We start from the raw sequence: 25,018 nt of genomic DNA, 5'->3' as shown, positions 1-25,018 counted from the left end.
GTAGGCAATGCTTGAAGAGAGGCTCTCATTGCATCAGAGGAGAAACCTTGAGAACAGAGTCACATCTTTATCCACATACTCCTTCAGGTTTGAGAAGTACTTTTCACATTTCAGTGTTTGTGAAATTGGGCCACATCTTACAAAGTGGTGCTTCCTTAAATGCTAGATAGCTATTACCTTGCCAAGAAGCTGTTATTAAGTGGATAGTAGCTTAGTTGAAACAAGGTTCTTACACTGTTTTTTCCCCTCTTCCCAGGCGAATTATACTTGGAAAGTTGGGACTTCTAATAAATACACAACTCAAAAGAGAATTTCTCTTTAAAAGAAAAATGCTCATCTCAAACCATTTCCTGTTAATGAAATGGAAGTTAAAGGGAATGAGTCATTGTGACAGGTATGGAGATACTAAGCCTGGGCCCTGCTTTCTGGGTTCCTCCCACCTCCACTCTGAGATTCCTCTTCATATTTATAAACCCATTTGAATTCATTTAGTCTCCTTCCCAGAGGGGTGCCACGTAGAACCTTCTGGAACTTACAAGTCTGAATTCTAATCAGAAGGGGAAAGATAGAGCAGACTGCACAGGTTCAAGCAGACTTCATGATATTGTGAAAGATTCCTGACTCCCTCATATTCCGTTTTTGTAGGAAGAGAGTCCTTTGGTGAATTTGTCCAGATGGTGAGCTTGGGGTGGGTTAGAAACACTTGATGAGACTTCACAAATCAGCACTTTATTGGCCATTTCTGTTTTAGCTGCAGTGGAGGTGGATGGATTGTGACTTTCGGTTACCCAACCCAGGAAGAGGGGAGGGGGCTGCTAAGGAGACACACCCAAAAGGAACAGACCAGCCTTTCTCAGGGAACCAGGGGAGGTGCCACTGCTTCATTTAGAATGCCAGATAATAAACAACCGGGACTCGGCCTTTAGAAGTCAATGGAATAAAGAAACTGGAAAAGGTTGAAGAGAAAAAGCCAATGAACGTGTAAGTAGAGGATTATATGAAGCCATTTAAGATCACAAAAAGCAAGAGTAACAAGGCCCCAGATGGAATCTGGCCCTACATGGCCTTGCCAAGCTAACTCTGAGAAGCACTGTGTAGAAAGTGTTCTCTTTATGTCCCCTGAAGCATTCATGGGGTTTCCTAGCCAAATTCTCAGGCTGTTTCTATGGTGCTTACAAAAAAGGGCATAGCAGTGTTGATATGTCCCTTCCCTTCTCATTCTGCGTCCCTTTCGCTGCCTCGTGACATAAATCTCTGCTTCAAATGAGCCTCTAATAAAAAAGTGCTGCAGGGGCAGGAGACGCTGATTTTTTTTTCACCAAAAAAAAAAAAAAAAAGGAGAAATTCTCTAAGAGTAAACGGTGTTTATTTTTTTTGTTGATTTTTTCAATCAAATGGAATTGCTTAATTAAAAAAAAAACTTATCTCTTTTCTCTTTAAATACTACAGACAACCTCATTTTATCTCAGCAGACACCTAGAAACAAAACACTGGACCCACCAGAGAAAACTGGGCAATAAAAGCATCAGAAATTCAAGTCAACTATGGAGAATTAGTGTTAGCTGGCAGCTCTCAATTCTAAACAGAAGTGTCTCAGAACCTATTGGGTTTGACAAAAGTTTCTTAGAACTGGGAATCTGGGAAAGTTGGACTCCTTTTAATTCTATTCCAATTGTTTTCTGCATAGGGAAATTAATGTCAATGCATCAAATGAAGACCCAAAGAAACATTTAAAAACATGTCTGACTAGTATTCAGTATGTGAGATTATTAAGTAATAACTTGTCCTCCTAGTTAACCTTGTCCTGGAATATATATAGGTTATTTGTAGCCGCCACTGCTATAATATTTTCTGAAGGATGCCAAGCTGTATGCAAGATCTTTTTGCTAAAGTCCAGACTGTCGACACTGATCTCATCTTTTCTCCGCTTGCCCCCCACGCACACTTTCCGTGGTTTTAGGATAGCCCGAGGTTTGCTGTTTTCCCTCGAGGCCTCCAGGGTGACATCACGCTTGGTGTTCCTGTCAAACATTCTGAAGAAGTTGTTGTAAGAGCCTGTCATGATGACACTGCAAGGTAGAGAGAAAAGAGGGAGTCACTGAGTGCTCTGGAGGAAGGCGGTAGCACATCCCTTTTGTGTCTTCCTGGAGCTAATGACACCACATGGTGGCCAGCTAATGGTGCCAAGCGTTTTACTAAAAACCAAAAACCCAAACAGGTTTGCCTGAGTGTGGTCACAGTTTTGAGCCACTAAAAGCAACAAGCTCTTGGGTTGGTTTGGCAATGAAGGATCATGATAATCCTCCTTGTTACTTCCTTCTTCGGTTGGTAGATAGCTTTTGGTTCTTTGGCTCAGTGGGTCCTGTGGTTTTAATGATCCCCGCTCTACCTCCCATAGGACTGCGAGGGTGGAGAGGGGTCAGGAACACTTGTGAAGACACTAGTTGTGCACACTGGAAGTGTGGCTGCAGTAGTGGGGCTTCCGTGCTGGTGGAATTTCTGCCATCAGCACAGCGGGAGAAAAGCTGATACTATAGCACAGGGGAGACTGGTGTGTCCTCCCCCTGCTGAGGAGCAGCCTTGCTGGAACCCTTACCTAAGAAAATGAATGTCAGAACATGAGAGTCTCCTAACTCCGGGAAACAAACAAAGGGTAGTGGAAAGGGAGGTGGGTGGGGGGGTGGGGGGGTTGGGGTGACTGGGTGACGGGCAGTGAGGGGGCACTTGATGGGATGAGCACTGGGTGATATGCTATATGTTGGCAAATTGAACTCCAATAATAAAAAAAAAAAGCAAAATTACACAATAGCAAAATGAGACCCATGCAAGATATTTATTTGCAAACCAAATATAAACAGTTTTGTCACTGGTGCCATAATTTTCTAAGCTGGTGACCAACTTCTGACAAAGTTTCAAAACACAGTGGTATGTATACAATGGAATGTTCCTCAGCCATTAGAAATGACCAATACCCACCATTTACTTCAACATGGATGGAACTGGAGGGTATTATGCTGAGTGAAGTAAGTCAATCAGAGAAGGACAAACGTTATATGGTTTCACTCATATGGGGAATATAAAAAATAGTGAAAGGGATTATAGGAGAAAGGAGAGAAATGAGTGGGAAATATCAGAGAGAGTGACAAAACATGAGAGACTCCTAACTCTGGGAAACAAACAAGGGGTAGTGGAAGGGGAGGGTGGGCGGGGGGATAGGGTGGCTGGGTGACAGGCACTGAGGGGGGCACTTGACGGGATGAGCACTGGGTATTATACTATATATACTATATGTTGGCAAATCGAACTCCAATAAAAAAAAAAAAGGAAAAAAACAAACAAACAAAAAAAACAAATGGATGTCATTGTGGTTTCCCCCAGGAAGAGACTAAACAAACTCGAAGTTTAAAAGAATTTGGGAGGAGAAGAAAGACTTGCTAGTGGATTGACAGATGGCTTCCACATTTTTATAAGAGTGCTTCATCCTCAGACTTATTTATGATGGACAGAGGGCAGTGACTGCCAAAGCCTTCCAGAAGCAAAGAACTGACTCTTAACTGGTGACAGTTTGTACACAGGTACAGGCTGAGGGGGTTTAATGCTGTTCCAGTAACACCCCAAGGTAGCTGCTGCTGGAGAGGTGGGCTTGTCCTCATTTCTGAGTGAAGCCCTGACCAGCTGGTTAGGATGGAAGAGGAAAGCATCTCATCAGTGTTCACGTGGTGTGAGTGTGTAGACAGGTGAAGGGAAAGCTGAGAGCATGGGACCATAGCCAGGGGGACAGGTTTTTGGGTGCTGGGTCAGCTGTGCCAGGCAAATCAATCAAGGGTGAGCTTTCATAGCTCCGGTCCAGGAAATGCGGGCGGTGACATGTGTTTGTCACTGTAGCAGAAGAAGCTGTTGCCACCTTATCAGGTAGGGTGCTGACAATGTCACTTGGACTTACCTCATCCCAGATAGGGGAGCTATGTCTGAGGAAAAGTGAGTAACTTGCTCAGTGTGACACTGTGACAAAGTGGCCAAGTCAGGCCTCCAGCCCCCATCTGCCTGACCCCAGGGCACTGCACTCGGCCCTCGGCCTCTCTGCTTCCCATGAACCCACACTTGCTTCCTCCATCCTGACTTGTTTTTAAACAGAGAAAGCCCTTGTTTTTTGGTTTTTATTTGTTGGTTTGGAAACAACAAGAACAACTCTCAATCTTATCTGAACCAAGAATCTTCCTGGTTATGGAAGGAAATAGAGAAGTTATGAAAAGAATGTCGATCTTAGGATTCGAACTCAAAACTTCTTACTCTTATCTCTACTACATACTAGCTCATGAGCTGGGGCAGTTTACTTTACCTTGCTGAGCCTCAGTTTCCTCAGCTATGGAATGGGGATGAAAACAACAACTTTGTCATCTTGTGGTCAGGATTATATAACAGGATGTGTGTGAAGGCAGACTAATAAGTACTTTGTGAGTCTAGGTTAAGGTAAGTTATCAGGGTGATAACAAATATAAAAAATTTATTAATAATGGAAAAGTGAATAAATTCTATATAAACATATGAAAATATACAGAAATGTATTTATAGAAACATACAAATAAAAATTAAGAAAACAGGGCCAGGGTCAGCAACTTTCCGCCTTAGGTGCTTTGGTCCATGTATCACAGCTGCTCTGCTGTCTCTCCCCACTGCCCTATAGTAAGTGCTGTGACTTGGGTCCTCTGTCATGTGGTGGTTCTTTCCAGGCCTGCTAAGTGGAAGGCACATTTTGGTTCATTGGCAAAGGAAGCCAAATAACAGTCAGAAAACACTTGTTTTTACTAGAAGCTCCAGCCTCTGAGTGCCTTGCCCTGACAGATTGTAGTGCTTCCAAGCACTACTGTTGGTGCCACATTTCTCAAAATACTAAATCAGCTCCTGGTAGCCTGTATTTTGTTCTGGAAGCTGGAGAATCATCTGTATTTGTCAAACTAAAAATGAACCATTAGAAGGTAATATGAAGTATTGTTGAAATAAAAGGCCTTAAAACAATAATAAATCACTTTGAGGGAATATGATAAATGAGGCCAACTAGAATTCAGCTAATGAACCACCAGGGCCTTTGGCCAGGTCTACACTAGAAGTGTCTAGCATTAATTTTTGATCAGGAGAGCGCACTTCGCAATAATCTGAACTGTTTATGCTGGAATGTACTGGTGGATTGTTAGTGTTCTTCATTTCAGCCGTGTTGACCTAGCTCTGGGGGCTGCTGGTGTGTGAAACATGGGATTTTCTCACTGATGTCACATGGTCATCGGTGTCAGTCCTGAAAGATGATTCAAGGGTGTCACTACATCCCATCCTCCTTTCCAGGTCTGACCTCAAGGGAAATCCAGGGACCAACATGCTGGATTTCTGCTAGGCCCTGGGGCCTGAGTCTGACCTCCCTTTGGCCACACCCTGCTTAGGATAAATTGCCCAGGGCTTCAGCAAATACAGGGCTCACCCTCTGGAAGGTTCCCTAGACACAGAGCCCTTCTTACCTGTCTGACCCATTCCACACACACTCAAATTTATCAAAAATGCAGTCGTTTTCGTAGAGGGAGCACAACTTGCTGCGGAGGTAGTCATGAACCTGTTGGGGGAATACACCAAGACGGTCAGTTACTATTTTAAACATGCTTATTTCTGTGAAGACTTCCTCTTGGGATGTGAGCTGTTAATTCTTCCAGTATAACTGTGCCTTGAATTGGATGGCCTGGGTCAAAATCCAGTCTGGGCCCTCTGCTGCTTAGGTAGCCGGTGACATGCAGAAGGGCCCGGTAGGTGATAAGAGTCCTATTCTATAAATTGATTTGCTAATGGGCATGAGAGGACACTACTCATTTGGTCTTTAATTCAGCAAATGTTTATGGCCGGCCTGCTCGGTGCTTGGGATATGCAGTGAACAAAATACCCTTGGTGTGTTTTCATCCCAGCATAGGGGCAGGTGAGCGTTCACATGGGCCTTTTATATCGAGCAAGGTAAGGAGACATCACAGAAAGGACTGCTGAGCTGGCTATGTTGTGATCATGTGAGACAGCAGAGTCAGGGAGGCCGGTGACAGTCTGGTGACAGATGACAATGGGGAGCAGGGTGAGAACAGTGGGAGGAAACGGTCAGCTTCTCAGTATGTTTGCAAGGAGAATGGATAGGATTCGTGGATGGTGCAAATGTGAAGCATGGAAAGAATGGGAATCAAGATGGCTCCTGGATCTTTCTCTTGAGCAAGTAGAAGGATGGACTTGCCATGTTCATTTTTGGGTACGATAATTTGAATAGGTCTGTGCGGGTGGAGCTGTAAAGAGACTCTGATGTAAAGGTTGCGGTTCTGAAGTATGTGATAGTTCTCTCCTGTTTCTATTTTTCAGTGAAATAAGAAGGAAAGGTACCAGGTGAGAATGAGGCAGGGGAGGGGATGCTTGGGAATCAATGCAGCACCGCTGGAAGGCACTGAGGCCTCATGAAGTTGTTGGATGTGAATCTTACATGACACCAGTCAGCATGGTTGGGTCATTCACTCTATGTTCCATGACATGTTCTGGGTATTGAAAAGCTGAGTCATTTGGACAGTGCAAGTATGTCTAACTCTGCAAATGACTGTTCCTAGATAGTCCTGGGCCTTGTCAAGGTACCTGCCTCATTGCTTTGGTGACAAGAGAATTCATCTGCAGCAGGGCTTTGGCATTGTTAGATGGGGAAGGGGATGTGAGGGTGAGGTTTATGGCCTGTACTTGAGACATCTGCTATAAATTAACTCCTTGTCATTCCCTTCCTCTCCTGCTACCATTTGGGCATATTAGAAGTGGCACAAGACTGATGTAGGAGGCCATTTCTGTTTGTAGGACTGAAGATCTCTAGTGATTGTTAAGAGTATTTGAGCAAAGAAGCATTTTCTGCTCCTTTGAGGGCAAAGGACTGATTCTTTATCTTGACCAGGGTTTGGCAAATCTTTTCTATCAAGGCGAAGAGAATAAATATTTATGCTTCGTGTGGCATTGGGCCTCTGTGGCAACCACTCAACTCAGCCCTTGAATGCAAAAGTAGCCTTGGGTCATACATAAACAGATGAGTGGGGTTGTGTTCCAATAGAACTTAACTGATTTACAAAAACAGGTGGGGAGCAGGATGAGCCTCTGGGTCCTGGTTTTGCCTACAACAGATCTTTCTTGCCTTTTCATGGACTTTTTCTGGGCTCTTTATAATAGAGGAAAAAGGGGGCTGAGGCTTCTGAAGGGTAGTATGCCAATGGGGAAATTAATCCAGTGGGCAATGGAAGCCAAGTTTGTTGCTCTAGTATAGGCACACCCTAGAGATACTGTGGGTTCTAGACTGCAGCAATAATGTGAATATTGTAACAAAGCGAGTTAAGTGGACTTTTTGGTTTCCTAGAGCATGTAAAGGTTATGTTTATTACACTATACCATATGAAGTGTGCAATAAATTACATTATCTAAAAAAACAATGTATATACTGTAATTTAAACAAAACCTTAATTGCTGAAAAAAATGCTAATCATCTGAGATTTCCAGAGAGTTGTCCTTTTTCTGGTAGTAGAAGGACATGCCTCAGTGTTCATGGCTGCTGACTGGCCATAGTAGTGGTTGGGAAAGGCTGGCATGGGTGTGGCAATTTCTTCAAATAAGACCGAGGATTCCTCTGTAGCATGCGAAGCTGTTGGACAGCATTTTACCCACAGTAGAACTTCTTTCAAAATTGACGTCAATCCTCTCAAACCTAGCTGCTGCTTTATGAACTACGTTTATGTGATATTCTAAATCCTTAGTTGTCATTGCAACAATCTGCAGCATCTTCACCAGTGGATTCCAGCTCAAGACACCACTTCCTCTGCTCATCCGTAAGAAGCGAGTCCTCATTCTTTCAAGTTCGATCACATCTGTAAGGCTCCGCCTGCTCTCTCCACCACATCTGCAGTGGTTTCCTTCACTAAAGTTTGGAACCCCCCCAAAGTCATCCATAACGACTGGAATCAACGTCATACAAACTCCTGTGCCTATTGATAGTTTAACTCCATCCCATGAATCACCAATGTTCTTTTTTTTTTTTTTTAATAAAGAGCATAAGATGACAGAGGAACAGTAGAAGCAGTATCCCTGGTGAGCAGAGAGCCCAACTTGGGGCTTGATCCCAGGACCCCAGGATCATGATCTGAGTGAAAGGTAGATGCTCAACCAACTGAGCTATCCAGGTACCCCACCAATATTCTTAATAGTATCTAGAACAGCGAATCCTTTCCAGAAGGTTTTGCCTACACCTGTCAGAAGAATCACTGTCTAGGGCAGCTATAGTCTTATGAAATGTAGTTTTTCAATACTAAGTCTTAGAAGTCAAAATGACTCCTTGATCCATGGGCTACAGACTGGATGTTGTAATAGCAGGCACGAAAACAACATTAACCTTGTAGTACATCTCCATCTGAGCTCCTGGGTGACCAGCTGCCTTGTCAGTGAGCAGTAGTACTTTGAATCTCTTTTTCTGAGCAGTAGGTCTCAGCAGTGGGCTTAAAATACTCAGTACGCCATCTTTTAAACAGAGTACAGTCATCCAGCCTTTGTTTTTCCCTTTATAGAGCAGAAGCTGAGTAGATTTAGCATATTTCTTAAGGGCCCTGGGATTTTCAGAATGGTAAATGAGCTTTGGCTTCAACTTAGTCACCAGCTGTATTTGTTCCTAACAAGAGTCAGCCTGTTCTTTGACACTTTGGAGCCAGGCACTGACTTCCCCTCTCTAGCTATGAAACTCCTCGATGGCATCTTTTTCCAATAGAAGGCTATTTTGTCTACATTGGAAATCTGTTGCTTGGTAGAACCACCTTCACGAATTATCTTAGCTAGATCTTGGATAACCTGCTTCTCTTGAGCTTTAATGTTACAGAGATGGCTTCTTTCCTTGAGCCTCATGAGCCAACCTCTCCTAGCTTTCAGGTTTTCTTTGGCAGCCTCCTCACCTCTCTCAGCCTTGCTCTGGATTACACTTTGGCTAACGGGGATGTTGAGGCTGGTTTGATCTCCTCTCCGGACCACTCAAACTTTCTCCATATCATCAATAAGGCTGTTTCACTTTCTCATCATTCATGTGTCCACTAGGGTAGCACTTTTAATTCCCTTCAGAAACTTTCCTTTATGTTCACAACTTGGCTGTTTGGCACAAGAGGCCTAGCTTTCAGCCTACTTTGCTTTTGACATGGCTTCCACACTATGCTTAAATCATGGCTAGTTTTTGATTGATTGATTGATTGATTCATGAGAGATCCAGAGAGAGAGAGGCAGAGACATAGGTAGAGGGAGGAGAAGCAGGCTCCATGCAGGGAGCCTGATGTGGGACTTGATCCCAGGACTGCAGGATCACGCCTTGAGCCAAAGTCAGATGCTCAACTGCTGAGCCACCCAGGCATCCTTAACTTTTGATTTAAAGTGAGAAATGTGTAACTCTTTCTTTCACATGAAACTTGGAGGTCAGTGGAGGGTTATCGACTGGCCTCATTTCAATATTGTTTTGTCCAGGGAATATGGAGGCCAGAGGAGAAGGAGAGAGAGGGAGGCGGGAATGACCAGTTGGTGGAGAAGGCTGAACACACACAACATACATTGTTTAAGCTCACCATCTCATAGGGGCACCGTTCATCGCACCCCAAAACAGTTAAAATAGTAATGTCAAAGATCACTCATCACAGATTGTTGTAACATATAATAAAGGCTTGAAAATGGTGAATGTGACACAGAGACACGAAATGAGTCAATGCTGTTGGAAAAATGGTGTTGGCAGACTTGCTTGATGCAGGCTTGCCACCAACCTCCAACTTGTATCTTAAAAAGGCAGTACCTAGGAAGTGCAATACAATGAGACACACCTGTACTCCAGCTCTCCTACTCTTTGAGGGAAAAATATAAGACAAATAGCTCCTTATTTTCAGCCTTCTCTCCCACTACTCATTCCTCTGATATGGTATGGAGCACTTTTCAGGCAAGGCACAGATGTGAATGTTTGGAGATGGGAGAAATTAAGTTTTGAAAACAAACGGTTAAGCAGGTTTCCATTATGCAGAACTTCTCAGAATCCTACATGGGTCAAGGAATTGTAAAACTATAAGAAATGGATAGATGATTATTTCATTTCACTAGAGTCACTAAGATTTGTTTTTTGGCTCAGGCTTACAAACTTTTCTTGACATACAAACTTTCACCTTTGGCATTTTGTCTTACAGAAACATCATGGGTGAATAATAAGTATCAAAACATGTGTGCTTTGGAAGCGTGAGTCCATTAGCAGGAACCACATTGCCAAGAACTCTACACAAAATTCTTGAAAGACAGAAGTCGGGGGGGGGGGCATCTAAAGGAAAATCCAGTATGAACCAGTATTTTGTCTTGCCCAGCAGCTAAATTTCGGGATGCTCCTGTTGCCTTGATTTCATCATCTTTGACTATGAAGGTATGTTGTTTATGTCCTGTTGCTCAAACAAAAAACAAACCCTTAGGCAAACAAGATGGACTTATCTCCATCAGAGGAGAGGATAAGGTAAGAAACATTGATTAGAAACATCTAGAACACAGAGCAAGAGAAAACTTAAAACTCACCCAATTTGATGCTTTTTTCTTCATGTTCCAAATATTTGTTGTCCATATTCCTATTGTGTATGGCCTTCTTGACACTAAATTGAGACTCCCAACATAGAGGTTCTCAAATCATGAACTCGTAGAAGCCTCATGTTGTAGTTAATGGGACTGCTCATGAGGCCCAGCAAGAGTGAAGTCTGTTGGTTGGTTTTTACATTTCAGGGCTCAAAAAACTTATTTATAAAGAGTCAGAGAGCAGATATTTTAAGCTTGTGGGCTATATCATCTCTGCCATACCTATTCATCTCTGCCATTGTAGCATGAACTAACCACGGACCATGTACACATGATGGGGTATGGCTGTGTTTCAGTAAAACTTCTTTTACTAAAACAAATGGAGACTGGATTTGGCCCACCAGTCAGTTTACTAACCCCTGTTCTGTAGGAGAACTTGAAAAGAGCTAATGATACTTAAGTCTACAGTTTCTTATTCCTGGAAGGAACATTACTTACTTCCCTCTTCAGGGAAGGCATTAGTAACTGGCGTTGGAAATTACTTCCCATTGGGTCAGCCTTCAGAATCTTTTTCAGTAGTGTTCTAGAAATTCAGTCAGAGTTTATTTACCATATTTTACACAGTATGTTACCATGTTGGTTATAGTTTATAAACTTAACTAAATTACTTTGAAATATGCTATCTGAAGTTAGACTTCTGTAATATTTCATTTCAGTATGTGTACTGTGAGACCTATCTCAAAGACCTATCACTAGCTGAAGCTGTTTTGAGAATCATGCTCTTGGCTAGCTCACTGGGTTCTTAAACCCTTTCTCCAAAATGAAAGTAACTAATGGCTCCTGCCACTGTAGAGACTAAATCCAGTTTTCACTAATCCAGGTTCAATCAGAAGGCCACAAGTCTGTTCATACCACACACATACCACACACACTCAGGTTCTAGAAGTCATTGCCCCTTGTCATATGACATATTTGTGAAGCTGGAAGGGACACCTGAGTTAGCTTAGGCCTGGGTTGAACATGAAGGTAAGAGTCTGGAGGCAGGTGCTGGGAAGTAGGGTCCTGGAGTTTGGTCGGATCTGGGGGACAGGAAGACCCCAAATATATACGGCATGCTATTTCAACCAACAGACTATCTCAGCTACATATGTCGTCTTGAATTCTGGCCCTAAAACCTTCTCACAGCACCCTGCATTACTCACAGTTGGTCAAAGTCCTTGAGGTCCTCAATCTTCTCTCTGAATTTCTTCTGAAAGATTGGCTTGTCCTGTGGCCACTCAAGTGGTAGGTGCTCACATGTGTCAAAGTGGGGTAGTGGGCTCCTTGCTGCTCTAGACAATGATTCCTGTACTAAAGCCTTTGGCTCTTCTGAAGTCATGTCATCAACTAAACTCCCTGCTGTCTACCTTGTTAGTGTCAGCAATACTTCTGAGTCCCTCTGCCACATTCCTTGGAAGTAATTCTAGCTCTCAAATCCGCTGCCATTATTCTTCATAATCATTACTCTGGTTTCTCAGTTACTCAGGCCTCATCATTTTCAATGTGTTTTGTCCTTTGCTTCCTTGGTCACATGATGAGACTGGCCATGACCCTAACTACCTGTTTAACAAGTACTGCTCTATTGTTACCTCCTATCTTTTTAGTTCACTACCTTCACTATCTTGATTCCATCAGTTCTTCAAATCCATTTTTGTCTACTTTCCTTCACTCAATTAATTCCCTCCTCAACTACCTGAGGTTCAGTGACCTATCATTACACTCACACCTTAAGTATCTCTCTCCTTATATTGTACTCAACTGGATCCCTGAGTAACCCTACCTCTCTCTTAGATGATTATTTTCTGCTTTTCTTTCTCATTCACCTAATGACCTTGCTTCGTATTTTGTGAGAAAACAGAAGCAACATGAAGAAATCATCTATGGTTCCCATCACAATGCATCCATAGCTATTTACTCTTCTCTCCTTTCACTGATGGATGAATTGTCCACCTTCCCATCTATGGCCAATTTCGCAATGGACTCTGTTCCCTCTTGCTTCCCTCAAGGAGTCAGCTGCTTGAATTGTTCTTTCTCTCCTGGCTTACTCCCCTCAGCATAAAATACACTGTGATAACTTCCTTATGCCTGTATCCCATTCCTGCTACAACCCATTTCGCTGTTACCCTTTAGACTATAATTTCTTGGAAGAGTTACCTGTACTCATTACATTCACATCTTCTATTTACAGTCTTTGTCAAAATCCACTCCAATTAGACCTTCATTAATACCATTCACCTATACCTATCTCCTCATTACTAAATCCAGTAGCCAATTTTCAGTCCTTTCCTACTTGATTCAGCTATTGGATTTTCAGCTATATAGCATTTAGTAGTTGGTGATTCCTCCTCCTTGAAATAGTTTCTTTACTTGGCTCTTAGAACATTCCTCTCACTTTTCCTCTTCCAACCTCCAAACACCGGGTTCGCAGGGCACAGTCCTGATTGCTTCTTTTCTCTAAGCTAAGGTATACCCAAACTCAAACTGAGCTGTCTACTTGCAATTTCTGGATGTTTACTTAGCTCTACATGTCTCTGACTAGATCTTGATTCCCTCATCTACATAAAATGGCACCATCATTTTCTTAATCACTCAGGATAAAAACCTTGGGATGATGATCCCTGGTGTTTCTTTTCCTCTTACATCAAATTTGTGGTCAAATCCTGTTGATTTTACCTTGGAAATATGTAAGGAATCTGGCCACTTCCATTGCTCACATCCTCATCTAAGCTACTATCAGCCCTTGCCAGGATATTGCAATAACTTGTTAACTGTTCTGTTTCCTCCCATCTCCCCCTAGAGTCTCTCCTCCCCAGAACCACCAGAATATTAGTCAGTGATGAAAATTTTCTGGAATTGGAGAGTGGTGAGGGTTCCACAACTTTGTAAATATACTAATGTAGACTTCCAGAGGGTGAATATTACAGTATGTGAATTATGTCTGAAGAAAAAATATATAAGTTAAATCCGTCGGTCCAGAATTTTCACACCTCTTTAACCCAAAATATATTTAAAAAGACCAGTTTATCCCTGCCTCTTGATCTTTGCTTCTATTGTGCTCTTACCTGAAATGAGCTGCTTCAAATCCTTTCTACCTCACAGTCTGGTCTTCCATTTTCTAAAAAAAGCCATTCTATTCTAAACACTGCCTTCTTCTTTGTTCCCTTTGTCCATAGACCTACCAATCATTTAGCCAAGGCTCAGGCCAGCAACCTGTACAGTCTTCTTGACTCCTCCCTCCACATTGAGTCAGCAAGTGTGCCTCCCTGACTCTCCTCTTACCTCTCCCTTTATCTGTATGCCACCATTCCAGCACCAATTGCCATCATCTCCTGCTTTATTTCCAGTATCAAACCTTTTAATGGTTTTCCATTGCACTCAGCCCGAAGACAAAATAACCTAATCTTCATTACTAAGGCCTAGATTTCTAGACTCTTCTTTTTGCCTGTGTTCTATAGTTAATATACAAAGAACTCCTTTCTGAACATACCACCTGTGAATATACTATCCTCTGGCTAGTTCCTGGCAATCAAGACTCAGCCTTTGGGTCTCTTCTCATCAGGCCCTCCCTGCCTGTGGTCCCATATACCCAGCACCATCTCTGGCATCACTGCCTACTCAATCCCCTGTTCATCATCGTGCTTCTCCACCAGTCAACTAGCTCTGAGAGAACAGGACCATCTTTGTCTTCAATATTCATCTCACAGGTTAAATTGAATTCAAGCTCCTCCTTATGTACCCTTGTTTAATATCCTATGGAACTTATAGACTGTACCATCTTATTGAATATATGATATGATGACGTAGTGTCTCTTACTCTTGTGCATTGTAAGCCTTTGCAGGCTGATGTGGAGGCCCACAAAGGAAGTGCCTTATGTACCTACAGTGGGCGGTGGTCCATACCTGGTAAGTCTCAATGGGACGATTTTCCATGTTGAGATCCCAGACTTTAACGGTCAGATAGTCTCTGGTCATGATATACCTCCCACTGTGGCTGAACTTCACATCCGAAATTGAAGAGATAATTTCAGAGAAAAACGATCTGTTGCTTGGATCTTCGGGCTCTTCAAAAACTGTAGGCCAGAAGCAAAACAAGACAAAATTAGCATGTCCTTACCCACTAACTCTACCATGTTTGGGCCAGCTACAAAGCCAACACTCTAACTTGGAGTAGAATGTGCAGAGTCTAATCTAAGTGACTGACAGAGAATCTGAAAGCAGAAACAGTGGTCACTGGTTTCTGTGCTTTCTCATGGAAGGACTCACATGGGACCTGTACCATCCAGAGATATGGCACAGAGCCTTTCCAAGCTTTGGGTTGACATATCTGTTTCACAGTTCCCCTGGCCTGTGTGTGACTGCACTTAGCAACACGTGGAGTCATCTGCGATGCTTAAAAAATGTGTTTACAGCTTTTTTTGAGATATAAAACTACATACCATAAAATCTGCTCATGTGAAATTTACCGTTCATTTTTTTAGTATAATTACATAACTATATAAAAGCATCACTAATTTCAAATTTTTTTCATCAACCAAACCCCCAAAGTCCATTCCCATTTGTAATAATTCCTCATTCCCTATTCCTGCAGCCCTAGGAACTGGTTAATCTGTTTTCTTATTCTATGAAATTGCTTAATCTGGAAATTTCCCATAAATGAGAAATTATATGAGATAGAGTTTTCCTGGGACTGGCTGCTTTCTCTCAGTATACTGCTTCCTGTAGTGTATCAGCACTTCATTCCTTTTTATGGCTGAATAATAATCCATTGTATGGATTATACCACATTTGGTTTATCCATTTTTCAGTTGCTTAACACTTGGCTTTCTACTTTTTGACTATTATGAATAATGTTGCCATCAATATTCATGGACAATCTGTGTGTGGACATTTATTTTTATAGCTCTTGGGTCACAGTTGTTAATAGTGGCACTTGACTGAACCTCAGTTATTTTGTATATATTGTGCCTTTGCTCTGACATCCAGGCACTATTACTTCTCAGTAGTTTCAGCTGACCATTTAGAGGAATGAACGTAAGGCTCCTCAGTTGGGACAACAAATCCTATCAGATGCTGCTATAACATGCCTCTCTACCTTAACTTTGAACTTATAGAAGATAGCTTAGGTATATCTTGACCTTTCCCATTTCTATGCCTGATTGTTCTGTCTATATTGACTCAACTTCTGCTGGACTCACAGGCCTCATCTTTCACTACTATCTGGGCCTTAAATGATCTTTTCACACTTGGTCTGGCGCACTCACTTAACAGGACCTCGGGTACTCTCACATTATGATTTAACAATCCCTGCGTTTGTGTTATCTCAACTGTAATGTAAGCTTCTTGCACATGAATGTTTAATAAATATGATTAGAACCAGAGCTAGATCAATGAATGAATGAATGAATTTGCCATCTCGGTGCTCAGCATGTATGATGGAGAGGTATATGCATTTGCCCATACTTATTTTTAATCTAGACCAATGGTAATTGAGTATGGTTCCACTTAACAAGTGTTTGCATCACAGTTCTGAACACCAGGATGTATTATTTAATACATCCTCCAGAGCTTTCTCTTTCCTGCCTGCTCAACACACTCACAGATTCCGTATCAAATTCTATGTAGAAAATCTAAGGCTATAATGAATTCCCTTTCAAACCTGCTGAATTAAACTCGGAGCTGAACCAAAATACTAATTGTCACCTAACCATTTAAGAGAACAACAAATAACCCTCATCAATCAGAATTGAACTTGAGAATTAGACTCACTGAAACAGAAAAGCCTCTTGGACTTTAATCAGGCATTCATGAAGGCCCCTGGACTCTGACTAGTGTCCTCATAATTGAGAACTAGATTTTCACATTAGTTTCTCTTCAAGGGACTCTCGGTAGGACTGGGAACTTCCAAACTCCAGACAAGCCCCATGCAAACATCTCAATAGCTAAGTGGGAGCCCTGAGGCTTAGCAACCTCCCACCTGATGTACCTGCAGTGAATGGGAAGGGATCAGCACACTGCCCTCTGGAGTCCATCAATTTCTACCTCTGGCGCTTACCAGCTGTTCACATTCTATTTACTTCTCTGAGATTCAGTTCTCCCAGCTGCAGAAGGGGGATGTTCCATATTGCTTGGAACATATGATTGGCACATTGTAGGTTCTCAATAAATGTCAGGAGCTGTTTTTATCCTCATTAGCATACACTGCCTCTGTATAGGCCAATTGTATTTTATTCCAGACTGAGACTTGGGGACTGAGTACAGAACTTGTGGGCTATTTCAATGACGTAAAGAATGTTTACAAGGTTATACCTAGCAGCCTGTTCTCTGTATGCATGGCATATTGGGATGTTAGCGTAGCAACCCTGTAAAGCCCAAAAAGGACAGCCCCAGAAGATGGAGCGGAAATGAAAGAAGGCAATTCTTTCATCAGCCTACCACTAATTACCATGTACGACACAGAAGGCAGGTTATAGACAATGGATTGGCCAGCACAGCACTTGGCAGATTTTTCCATGACTATATTTACTGAAGTCTTAATATCAATGCCATGACTTCTTTTCATTCGTTCAGCAGCAACATTTCACATATTGGTAATTACCGTTTACAGGAAGCTTACTATGTTCCAGGCCCTGGGCTTTTCATCTATTTAGTCCTTACACTAATCTCACATAAGAACAGTGATTCCTTATTTCAGATGTGAAATATTAAGGCACAGAGAGGTTTTGTAACCTGTCTGAGGACCGCAGCTCAACCGAGGTAGAGGCATTTTGTACTCCGATCCATCTGGCTTCAAAGTCCTTGTTCTTAATCATGATGTGATTCTGCCCTGCATCATGTACACATGTACACATTTGCACAGCTGTGAAAAAGGTAACCAGAGTAGAATCTAGAGAGAATCACAGAATCTCAAAGCTGGAAGGTTTTTTCCTCCCTGGTTATCACACTATTTTTTATTATGTATTAATTAGATGATAGTCAGTGGAGGGGCTCTTAATGATGACTGCTCCTACCCTATCCTTTTTATACGGCCAGAGTCCTCAAAAGAATCAACTCCTTTCAAACACTTAAGGAACACAGTTTCTACAGCAAGGGGTCATGAGTTCACACCATCAACAGCCAGCATAGTTGGGGACCTCAGAACTTTGTATGACTCGAGACCTTTATATCACAATAAGCCCAGACCCTCAGGCCATCTCTCACCCCTGGGGTCTAATCACTATGGCCTATCAGCAGTAAGACAACCTTTCCTCCCACTGGCCCTCACCTCCAGTTTATATGCATTGGCTTTTAATATATTTTGTGTCTCCTAATATGCAAGCTCTACGAGGGGAGGGGTTTTTGTCTGTTTTACCTGGATGTATTCCCTGAAACAGAGGCATGCTCAGTAAATATTAAATGAATGAATATTGACAAGCCATTTTAATTTCTACAGGAAAATAATACTTATTAGTTCAACAGGTCCCTAGCTAAGCAGTGCTCTATACACCTCGGATTTGTTCCAATTCCTTGAAAAGTATGAAGATAAATACATTCAATAGGAAGTCATCTGTAATTCAAGGTTTTCAGTAATTCAGCCTGTACAATCCTTTATCAGCTATTTAAGCGTCTTTTACATGCATTCATACACATGCAAGAGCACTTAGTACATGACCTAGAACATTCAAAAAATTATTATTATTATTATTATTTTTTGGATGCACACATGCCAGGTCCTGTACTGTTGATGAAGGACAAGGAGCAAGATAGATCCAGTCCTACTCTCCTGGAACTCATGGGCCAAAGGAAATGACAAATGTTAACCATTCACACAAACTTAGTTACAGGTGTGAATAAGTGATATTTTTTACTGTATTATCAGAGGCAAGGGAAGGTACTGGGGAACCAGCTAGGGGAATATAAATGGAACATCACTGTGTGTTCCACGTAATTTACTAAACTTATGGTACAAAAGGTTCGAGTACCTGGGTATTTCTCTTGGAGCCCCTTGGCTTAGCATTAAAAATCCTGTTGACCTACATGGTTGCCAAAGAGGCTCTAGAAAATAAAGCACTCAGGAAGAGAAAAGAAGAGACTTTGGACAGAGAGAAGAAAAGCTCTGTTCCCCTTGTGAGCAAAGATTCTGGATGAATGAGAATCCAAAGAGCCCAGATCGAGGCCCTGGGAATGTGTTAGATTTGCCAACAGGGAGCGTGTGTCTCAGAGACAACATCAAAAGCAGTAATGATACCTATCATTTCTTTGCACACATCATCCCATTTACGCTCAAACCTATCAGAATGATACTCTCAGTGTCCTGAGTTAGAGAGGAGATGGACCAAGTGAGGCTGAGTAGCTTGCTCAGGATCACACAGTAAGTGAGTAGCAGAGGGGGACTTTCAAAGGACTATCCGTCTGCCTCCCTGTTACACTGTCTCCACAACCAGGCCTTCCCTTGCTCTGTCAGTATCATTTCTCTGCTCATACAACTGAATCAAAGTGGGCTCTCTCATGTTTTAGAGGTACCTGTGAGTTCCCACTTCTGTACTTCTGTTCCTCCTTACCTATTCATGTGCCCATCGGAAGATACTGTAAAGATAGTCAGCCTGAGAATTGCCGATGCTGGGTTGGAATCCAGGCCGGACACAAAATAGCCGCTCCTATTCACACCTAGTATTGTTGAACAATTACACTGTGCACTTTACATATATTAACTTACTCAACATTCACGGGTATTATTTCCCTTTTGGACAAATCAGTCTAGTTCATCAACCCAGGCATGGGTTCTCCTACTCATAGGCAGGAGGCAGAGCATGGATTCTAACTTGGTCTGTTCCCAGCCTATGCTTTTAACCTCTGATCTGCCTCTCATTTCAATGGCTGGGCCACCATTGGCACTCTGGACCCATCCTCTTGTCTATCATATGAAGGAGGTAGGATTGTCTACCAGGTGACTTCCCCCTCTCGGATCATAAGACCCATGGATTCCAGAGGTCTTATTTTTTAGTTTTCTTCTACCAATGCCCAGTACTCTAGGTTAGCCTTCCCAAGGTGACTTCAGCAGAATACTCATGAATATAGAGGCTGAGGTCAAAAAGAGCTGGGGAAGCTCCTACTCAGTTTTGGGGGTGGACACTGAAATTAGGTACAGAGGTACCTAAGGTACAGAGAAGTCCGGCAGGAAGAAAAGGCTTATTATTCTTTAGGAATCCATGTTTTTTAACCTTTGCACTACTGAATTTTGGGACACATAATATTTTGCTGTTGGGATGCTGTGGGATGTGTACCAACATCCCTGGCCTGTGTCCACTGAGTCCCCAAGCCCCAGATGAGACAGTCAAAAATGGCCTCAGAAATTGCCAACTGTGTCCCCTGGGGGGCATGACTTGCCCCTGGTTGACAACCAACTGCATTTGTCCTGCCTTCACATCTTATTGGATCACACTTTCTCCCTTCCCTCTATTTATTGTCTTTTTTTGGACAAAGCACTCTCAGCCCACGCTCTCCCTCAGAACACCAGGGGTTACAACACTATAAGCAAAAAGCAACCAACACTTCTTTTAAGTTCTGCAGGCTCTGTTAGGTGTCCTGTGCAGGAAGAGGTCTGTGTTATAACACACGCACACATGAACATGTCTGCATGGAACTCGAGTATTATCCTTCATGGTGCTTGACACAGCGCTGTTCGCCTGAGAGAACTCAGATGACAGGGTAACTGAAGATGTATCAGAATCCTGGGAAGGAGGTGAGGCAACAAGACAGGAAGAGTTAAGAAGAAAACTGCTGACTCCGGAGAAATCTAGAGCTAAACCCACCCACATTACAACTGGGACAGAAGCTGGTAGGAAGCATAGCATGCTGCGTGTGGTGTAGGCTCTGGGACCAGGAGAAGAGAGGATGGAGGGAATCCAGAGCTCATATAGGCTGTTTCTGTATGTGGCTCCATTCATCGGACCTCACATTAGACACTGCCCTGGAACTCATGTCCACGGTTGGTGGCTAAGAGGACAAGTGGTTCCAGGTTTGGCACACCTGGGCTGAAACGAGCTCTGTGGCTTCTAAGTTATGAAGCCTTGGACAAGTGGCTTGCCTCCTTCCAAGCTTCATTTTCCTTGGAGGGTAGGTGAGATAGATTTTTCATGTTGAGCCCTTGGCATAGTGCCTGTACCCAGAATAACAGAGAAGAGTGTGCTGCCTTAGGGAAGCTTGGCACGAAGAGGAGCCCAAGAGCCTCATGTGTTTTTCCACCGGGGTCAGACAGTAATAGCTACAAGTTGTGAAATGGATTTCTAGGTCTTTGAACTGGGCTGGAACACGGACACAGCTTGTCTCTGGACTATCGCTTGGAATACCCCTTTCTCCGTACAAGGGGTTGTGATTCGGTGCTGAATGATGTCACCACTGCCCTGCCTTGGATGACTCAGGCAGAGGAGAGGGAGAATAAAGGAAAGAAGGCAGCCGGATGTGATGGTTGGGTTCATGATGCAAAAGGCACAGACTCAGAATCACGCACGGGTTTGAAATTGCTCACTTCTGCTGACATTTCTTCTGTGGAGAAGGACAGCTGGCACGCTCTTCTGTTTGGAGACACGGCTGACAATCTCCCCATAATGGGGGCACGACTACAGAGTGAGGCAGATGGCAATTTTCCTTCAGAGATATTCAGGCCATGGTTTTGCCCCTGGAGAGAAAAGGCTCCACAATTGAGATGTACCCAGTAATTTTTACCACACAAGAAGCCACGTCCAGTAATTCTGCCCAATGAGAGACCCGGCCAATAATTTTCCCAGGGAGGGTAAGAACTCCCATGGACAGGTGATGCTGGCCTTTCTCCAGCTGAGGACAGTGAGAGAAGGCTAAGATCTAATTAGCGGCTACTATACTACCGTGGGCCTAGTGACACAGTCCCCAGACACGGCCGCCGAAAGGCAACGGAGATCATATGCAGACTCAGAGGCTTCTGCGTTGGGAAAGAGCGATGCCCAGTGACTCACCCTTAGCGATTCACTTTTCATACAATCCTTGATTAATTCTACAAATAACTCTTCAACAGTGAACACCACAGCAACACAATGCACAGCAGCACGGAGAGTAAGCGATACATCTAGAAGGGGTGACATCGGTCCCTGACTTGTATAACTTTTTGAAATAGGTCAGCCTATCCGATACTTCACAAATAGATCTTTTATTAAACAGTCATTCAAAGTTAAGAAATAGTAAGTGAAAAACTTGTTTTTCTTCAGAGAGGAAAAAAATGGATTGAAACTCAGGAGGAGAAATGATGATGCTCTCTTGCCCAACCCGACTCTGGGAGGCTGCTCTCATGCTCCTGGGCCCAGTGGCATCTCTGTCTCCCTGTAGGTCCCCAAGGAGCCTGCTCCCTCTCAGCAGCTGCTGCTCCACAACTGGCCTAGAAAGCAAGCCAGCGTGGGCTATGATAGGTTTGGGGAGCCAGTGAACCCGCATGGTCCAGCCACCCTCTCCTCTCTGTGTTCTTGCCACTGCCCTGCTGCTGCACCACCCACAGGCTGACACCACCCAGAAGAATCAGGACAGAGCAGCTGCAAAGAGAGCAAGCCAGGAGGCCCAGACGCCAGGAAGATATGGTGTCGCTGCCCTCTCCTCTTCTGCTCTGATACCCCACTGTGGCCTCACTGGCCTACTCATCATTCGCACCAGGAGCAGAGAGCTCCCACCTCCAGTGGTCGGGCACACAGTGAGACAGTGGCAGGGACTGTGGCCAACCTGTGTGTCCATAACCAATAACGGGGGCGGTTTCCATTCAGCTCCAGCCCATCACTGCCATGCAGGAATGTGAGTCCAGCACAGCCAGAGTGTCTCATTTGTAAAGTCTTATTTTTTTCTGAGAAATCCAGATGTTTCATTGTTAGCAACCAATGAAACTATTTTAGTGTGCGGTTGGACATAATCCATCTGTCAGCTGTGCGGGCGGAAGCCTGTCATGTGTGGGTCACGTGCTGTCATACTGATGACTGGTGTTTATGGAGCACTCAGTAGGTGCTAGCCCGTGATGCATGCTCACACCTTCCTGACATAGTTTGGGCTGCTCCTGCAGAAGAGGATAGATGGGTGGCTTATCAACAACAAGAAGTGCTCACAGTTCTACAGGCTGCAAATTTGAGAGTAAGGTGCCAACAGGATCAGGCTCGGGTGAAGGCCCCCTTCTGGGTTGTGGGTGACCATTGTATCCGTGTAATGGAAAGGGTGAGAGAGCTTTCTGCGGCCCCTTTTATCAGGGCATGAATCCCATACATGGGAGTTCTCTTCTCATGATGTGATTACCTGCTAAGGGCCCCACCTCCGAATACGATCAAGTTGGGGGTTAGGATTTCAACATACAAATTCTGAAGGGACACATTCAGTCCAGATACCACCTCTCCCTGCTCCCATGTTTCTCTGCCTCCTGCTCTTTTCCAAGAAGCCTTCTTTGACTACTTCAGCCCTCTATATCCTTTTCTTCCTCTTACTGGGTAATTTTGGCCAGCCTCCTTACTTTATTAGAAGCATAGGCATTTGTTGAGAATCCATAAGTTGCTGAGCAGTCCTTAGTGCAGGGGGCAGGCCCCACAGAACAGGGGGAGCCGTGATGACATGGGGTACCTGCCAGGTGCTGTCTGGGGTGAGAATGAGTTCCATCTCCCAGCTGAGGGATCAAGGGTTTGGAGAGATGGGGACCATGTGCCCCCTGAGTGAGGACAGCATCTTAGAGCCTCATTAGCCTCATTTATCATGAAGGAGCCTCAGTTGGAATCTGTGATCTAACAAGAAGGGAAGCAGGAACCTGTGTTTGGCTGAGGGCGTACTTGCCCATCTAAAGGGGCAATTTGGGCTAACAGCCACAGACAAGAGTACTAATGAGGGCCTGTTTGTCTTTCCTTTGTGAGGAATGAGCACTTATTAGCGAAGTGGGGCTGATGCCTTTCTGAGAACTGTCATTCTGGAAAGATGTTGAGTGGAGATTTCTGAGCACAATGTCTCTACCTGCAGCAGGGAAGGGAGGCAGTACCCGTCCAGATGACATGACGACTGGGCATTGGGGTCTTGACAGGAGCCTAATGAAGAAATCTGGTAACAGTGAGGCCTGGCTACACACATGCTCGTATTTGGTCTTTCCCTCCAGTATAACCTCTCTCTGTAAGGTTAGTGAGTTGCAAAGGCATCTATGGGTCCTTATGTTCCCGCTGTGGAAGTACACATTCCTGTAACCACTGGGCTGCAGACAATGACAACAGGGTCCTCAGGTCCCTGGGCCCACTCTATACATGCCAGGTTAGAGACCTCTCTGATTTTTGTCTCTTGCTCTCAAAATCTGTTCCCAGCAGGAAGCTTTGTGTAGCTGCTCCAAAAGAAGCCCAAGCTCCCTGGGGAGCCTCTGCCCAAGTGTAAGGGATGGTGAGTGTGTGGTCGTTATTAGGGGTGATTGCTGGGAGGCTGGTTGTCATGGCACCACAGTGGCCAGGGCCGCACTCCCAGGATGTCACCATTTCCCAGGCTGGATACATAATCACCGCAATGAGAGGCGCATGCACGGAAAGGGAGAGAGGAGCGGCTCCCCGCTGACAATAATCTCCTGCCAGAGCAGAGTGAGGGGTTCACGGCTGAGCTGGGGGGGGGGGGGGGGCATCTGGATATGGACCAAACTTTGCATGGAGAGGGGCCTGGTGTGGGCTGGCTGTGGCTTCATTGTGCTCCATGGCTCGGGTGCACTGCCTGGGTTCCAACACTGCTTTTACAGGAAACCCTTGTTCCTAACCCACTGACCGGGGTCTGACTCGCATCCTCGAGGTGGCAATAGCTACCGTGTCGGAGTGCGACGAGGAACAGCCTCGCGTCTGCCGGGCACCGCGCTCAATCCACTCCACTCTCTCAAGCTAACTGTTTTGCAGATGAAGAGATGAGGCTCTGGAGTCATGGCCCTAGCACAGGCCGGGAGGAGGCAGGGCTGGAATGGGAGCCCAGCCGCTGCAATCTGGGCCACCACTGTCCCCCCTTCTACATCATTAGTCCTCTGGTCCTGTGATTAGGAAGGGTGACCCCTCCGGCCTGGAGATAGCACCGGAGGGCAGGGCCCCAGGACTATGCATCAGGGTGGGTTTCATTAGCTGGGTGCTCCCACCCATCACAGAGAGTTACGCTGGGCGGAGATACCTCTTTACAGACGTAACACAGTGCAGCAGGGCAACATAGACAACAGTCACCAGACTGATGGAGCACCTCACCTGCTGGCTACTCCCTCTCTTGTTCCTCCCTGGCTGCGCACAGACCATCTCCGCATGGGCTCCCCTTCCCCTCCAGGAGCCTCTGGGCCCTTCAAGCCTCTGTGCTCTGAGGCAGAGAGAATACATTTTGCAATTGCTGCACAAAATAAAGGCCGCGTCTCTCAGCAAGC

At 44.3% G+C, this 25,018-nt stretch overlaps 1 protein-coding gene across 7 annotated transcripts in view; it reads right to left on the bottom strand.

Moving 5' to 3' along the window:
• Window positions 1-1,306: 1,306 nt before the first annotated feature.
• The window catches only part of PPP2R2B (protein phosphatase 2 regulatory subunit Bbeta), a 439,499-nt gene continuing 415,787 nt past the window's right edge, over window positions 1,307-25,018 (bottom strand). For 3 of the 7 annotated variants that reach the window (XM_055332677.1, XM_055332680.1, XM_055332682.1), the window contains 3 exons: window positions 14,536-14,705; window positions 5,508-5,599; window positions 1,313-2,069 (listed from right to left, as the gene is read on the bottom strand). In XM_055332677.1, the coding sequence (XP_055188652.1) occupies window positions 1,790-2,069; window positions 5,508-5,599; window positions 14,536-14,705 (542 nt within the window). In that variant the 3' untranslated portion in view covers window positions 1,313-1,789. Of the gene's footprint in view, window positions 2,070-5,507; window positions 5,600-14,535; window positions 14,706-25,018 lie in introns of all 7 variants that reach the window. The other 4 variants (XM_055332679.1, XM_055332681.1, XM_055332676.1 and 1 more) reach the window with 3 other exon arrangements.

Source organism: Nyctereutes procyonoides, unplaced genomic scaffold (genome assembly GCF_905146905.1).
Source record: "Nyctereutes procyonoides isolate TBG_1078 unplaced genomic scaffold, NYPRO_anot_genome, whole genome shotgun sequence".
NCBI classification, from domain to species: domain Eukaryota; kingdom Metazoa; phylum Chordata; class Mammalia; order Carnivora; family Canidae; genus Nyctereutes; species Nyctereutes procyonoides.
The sequence above is the reverse complement of the archived record's forward strand: the minus strand, read 5'-3'. Positions and strand labels throughout refer to the sequence as shown.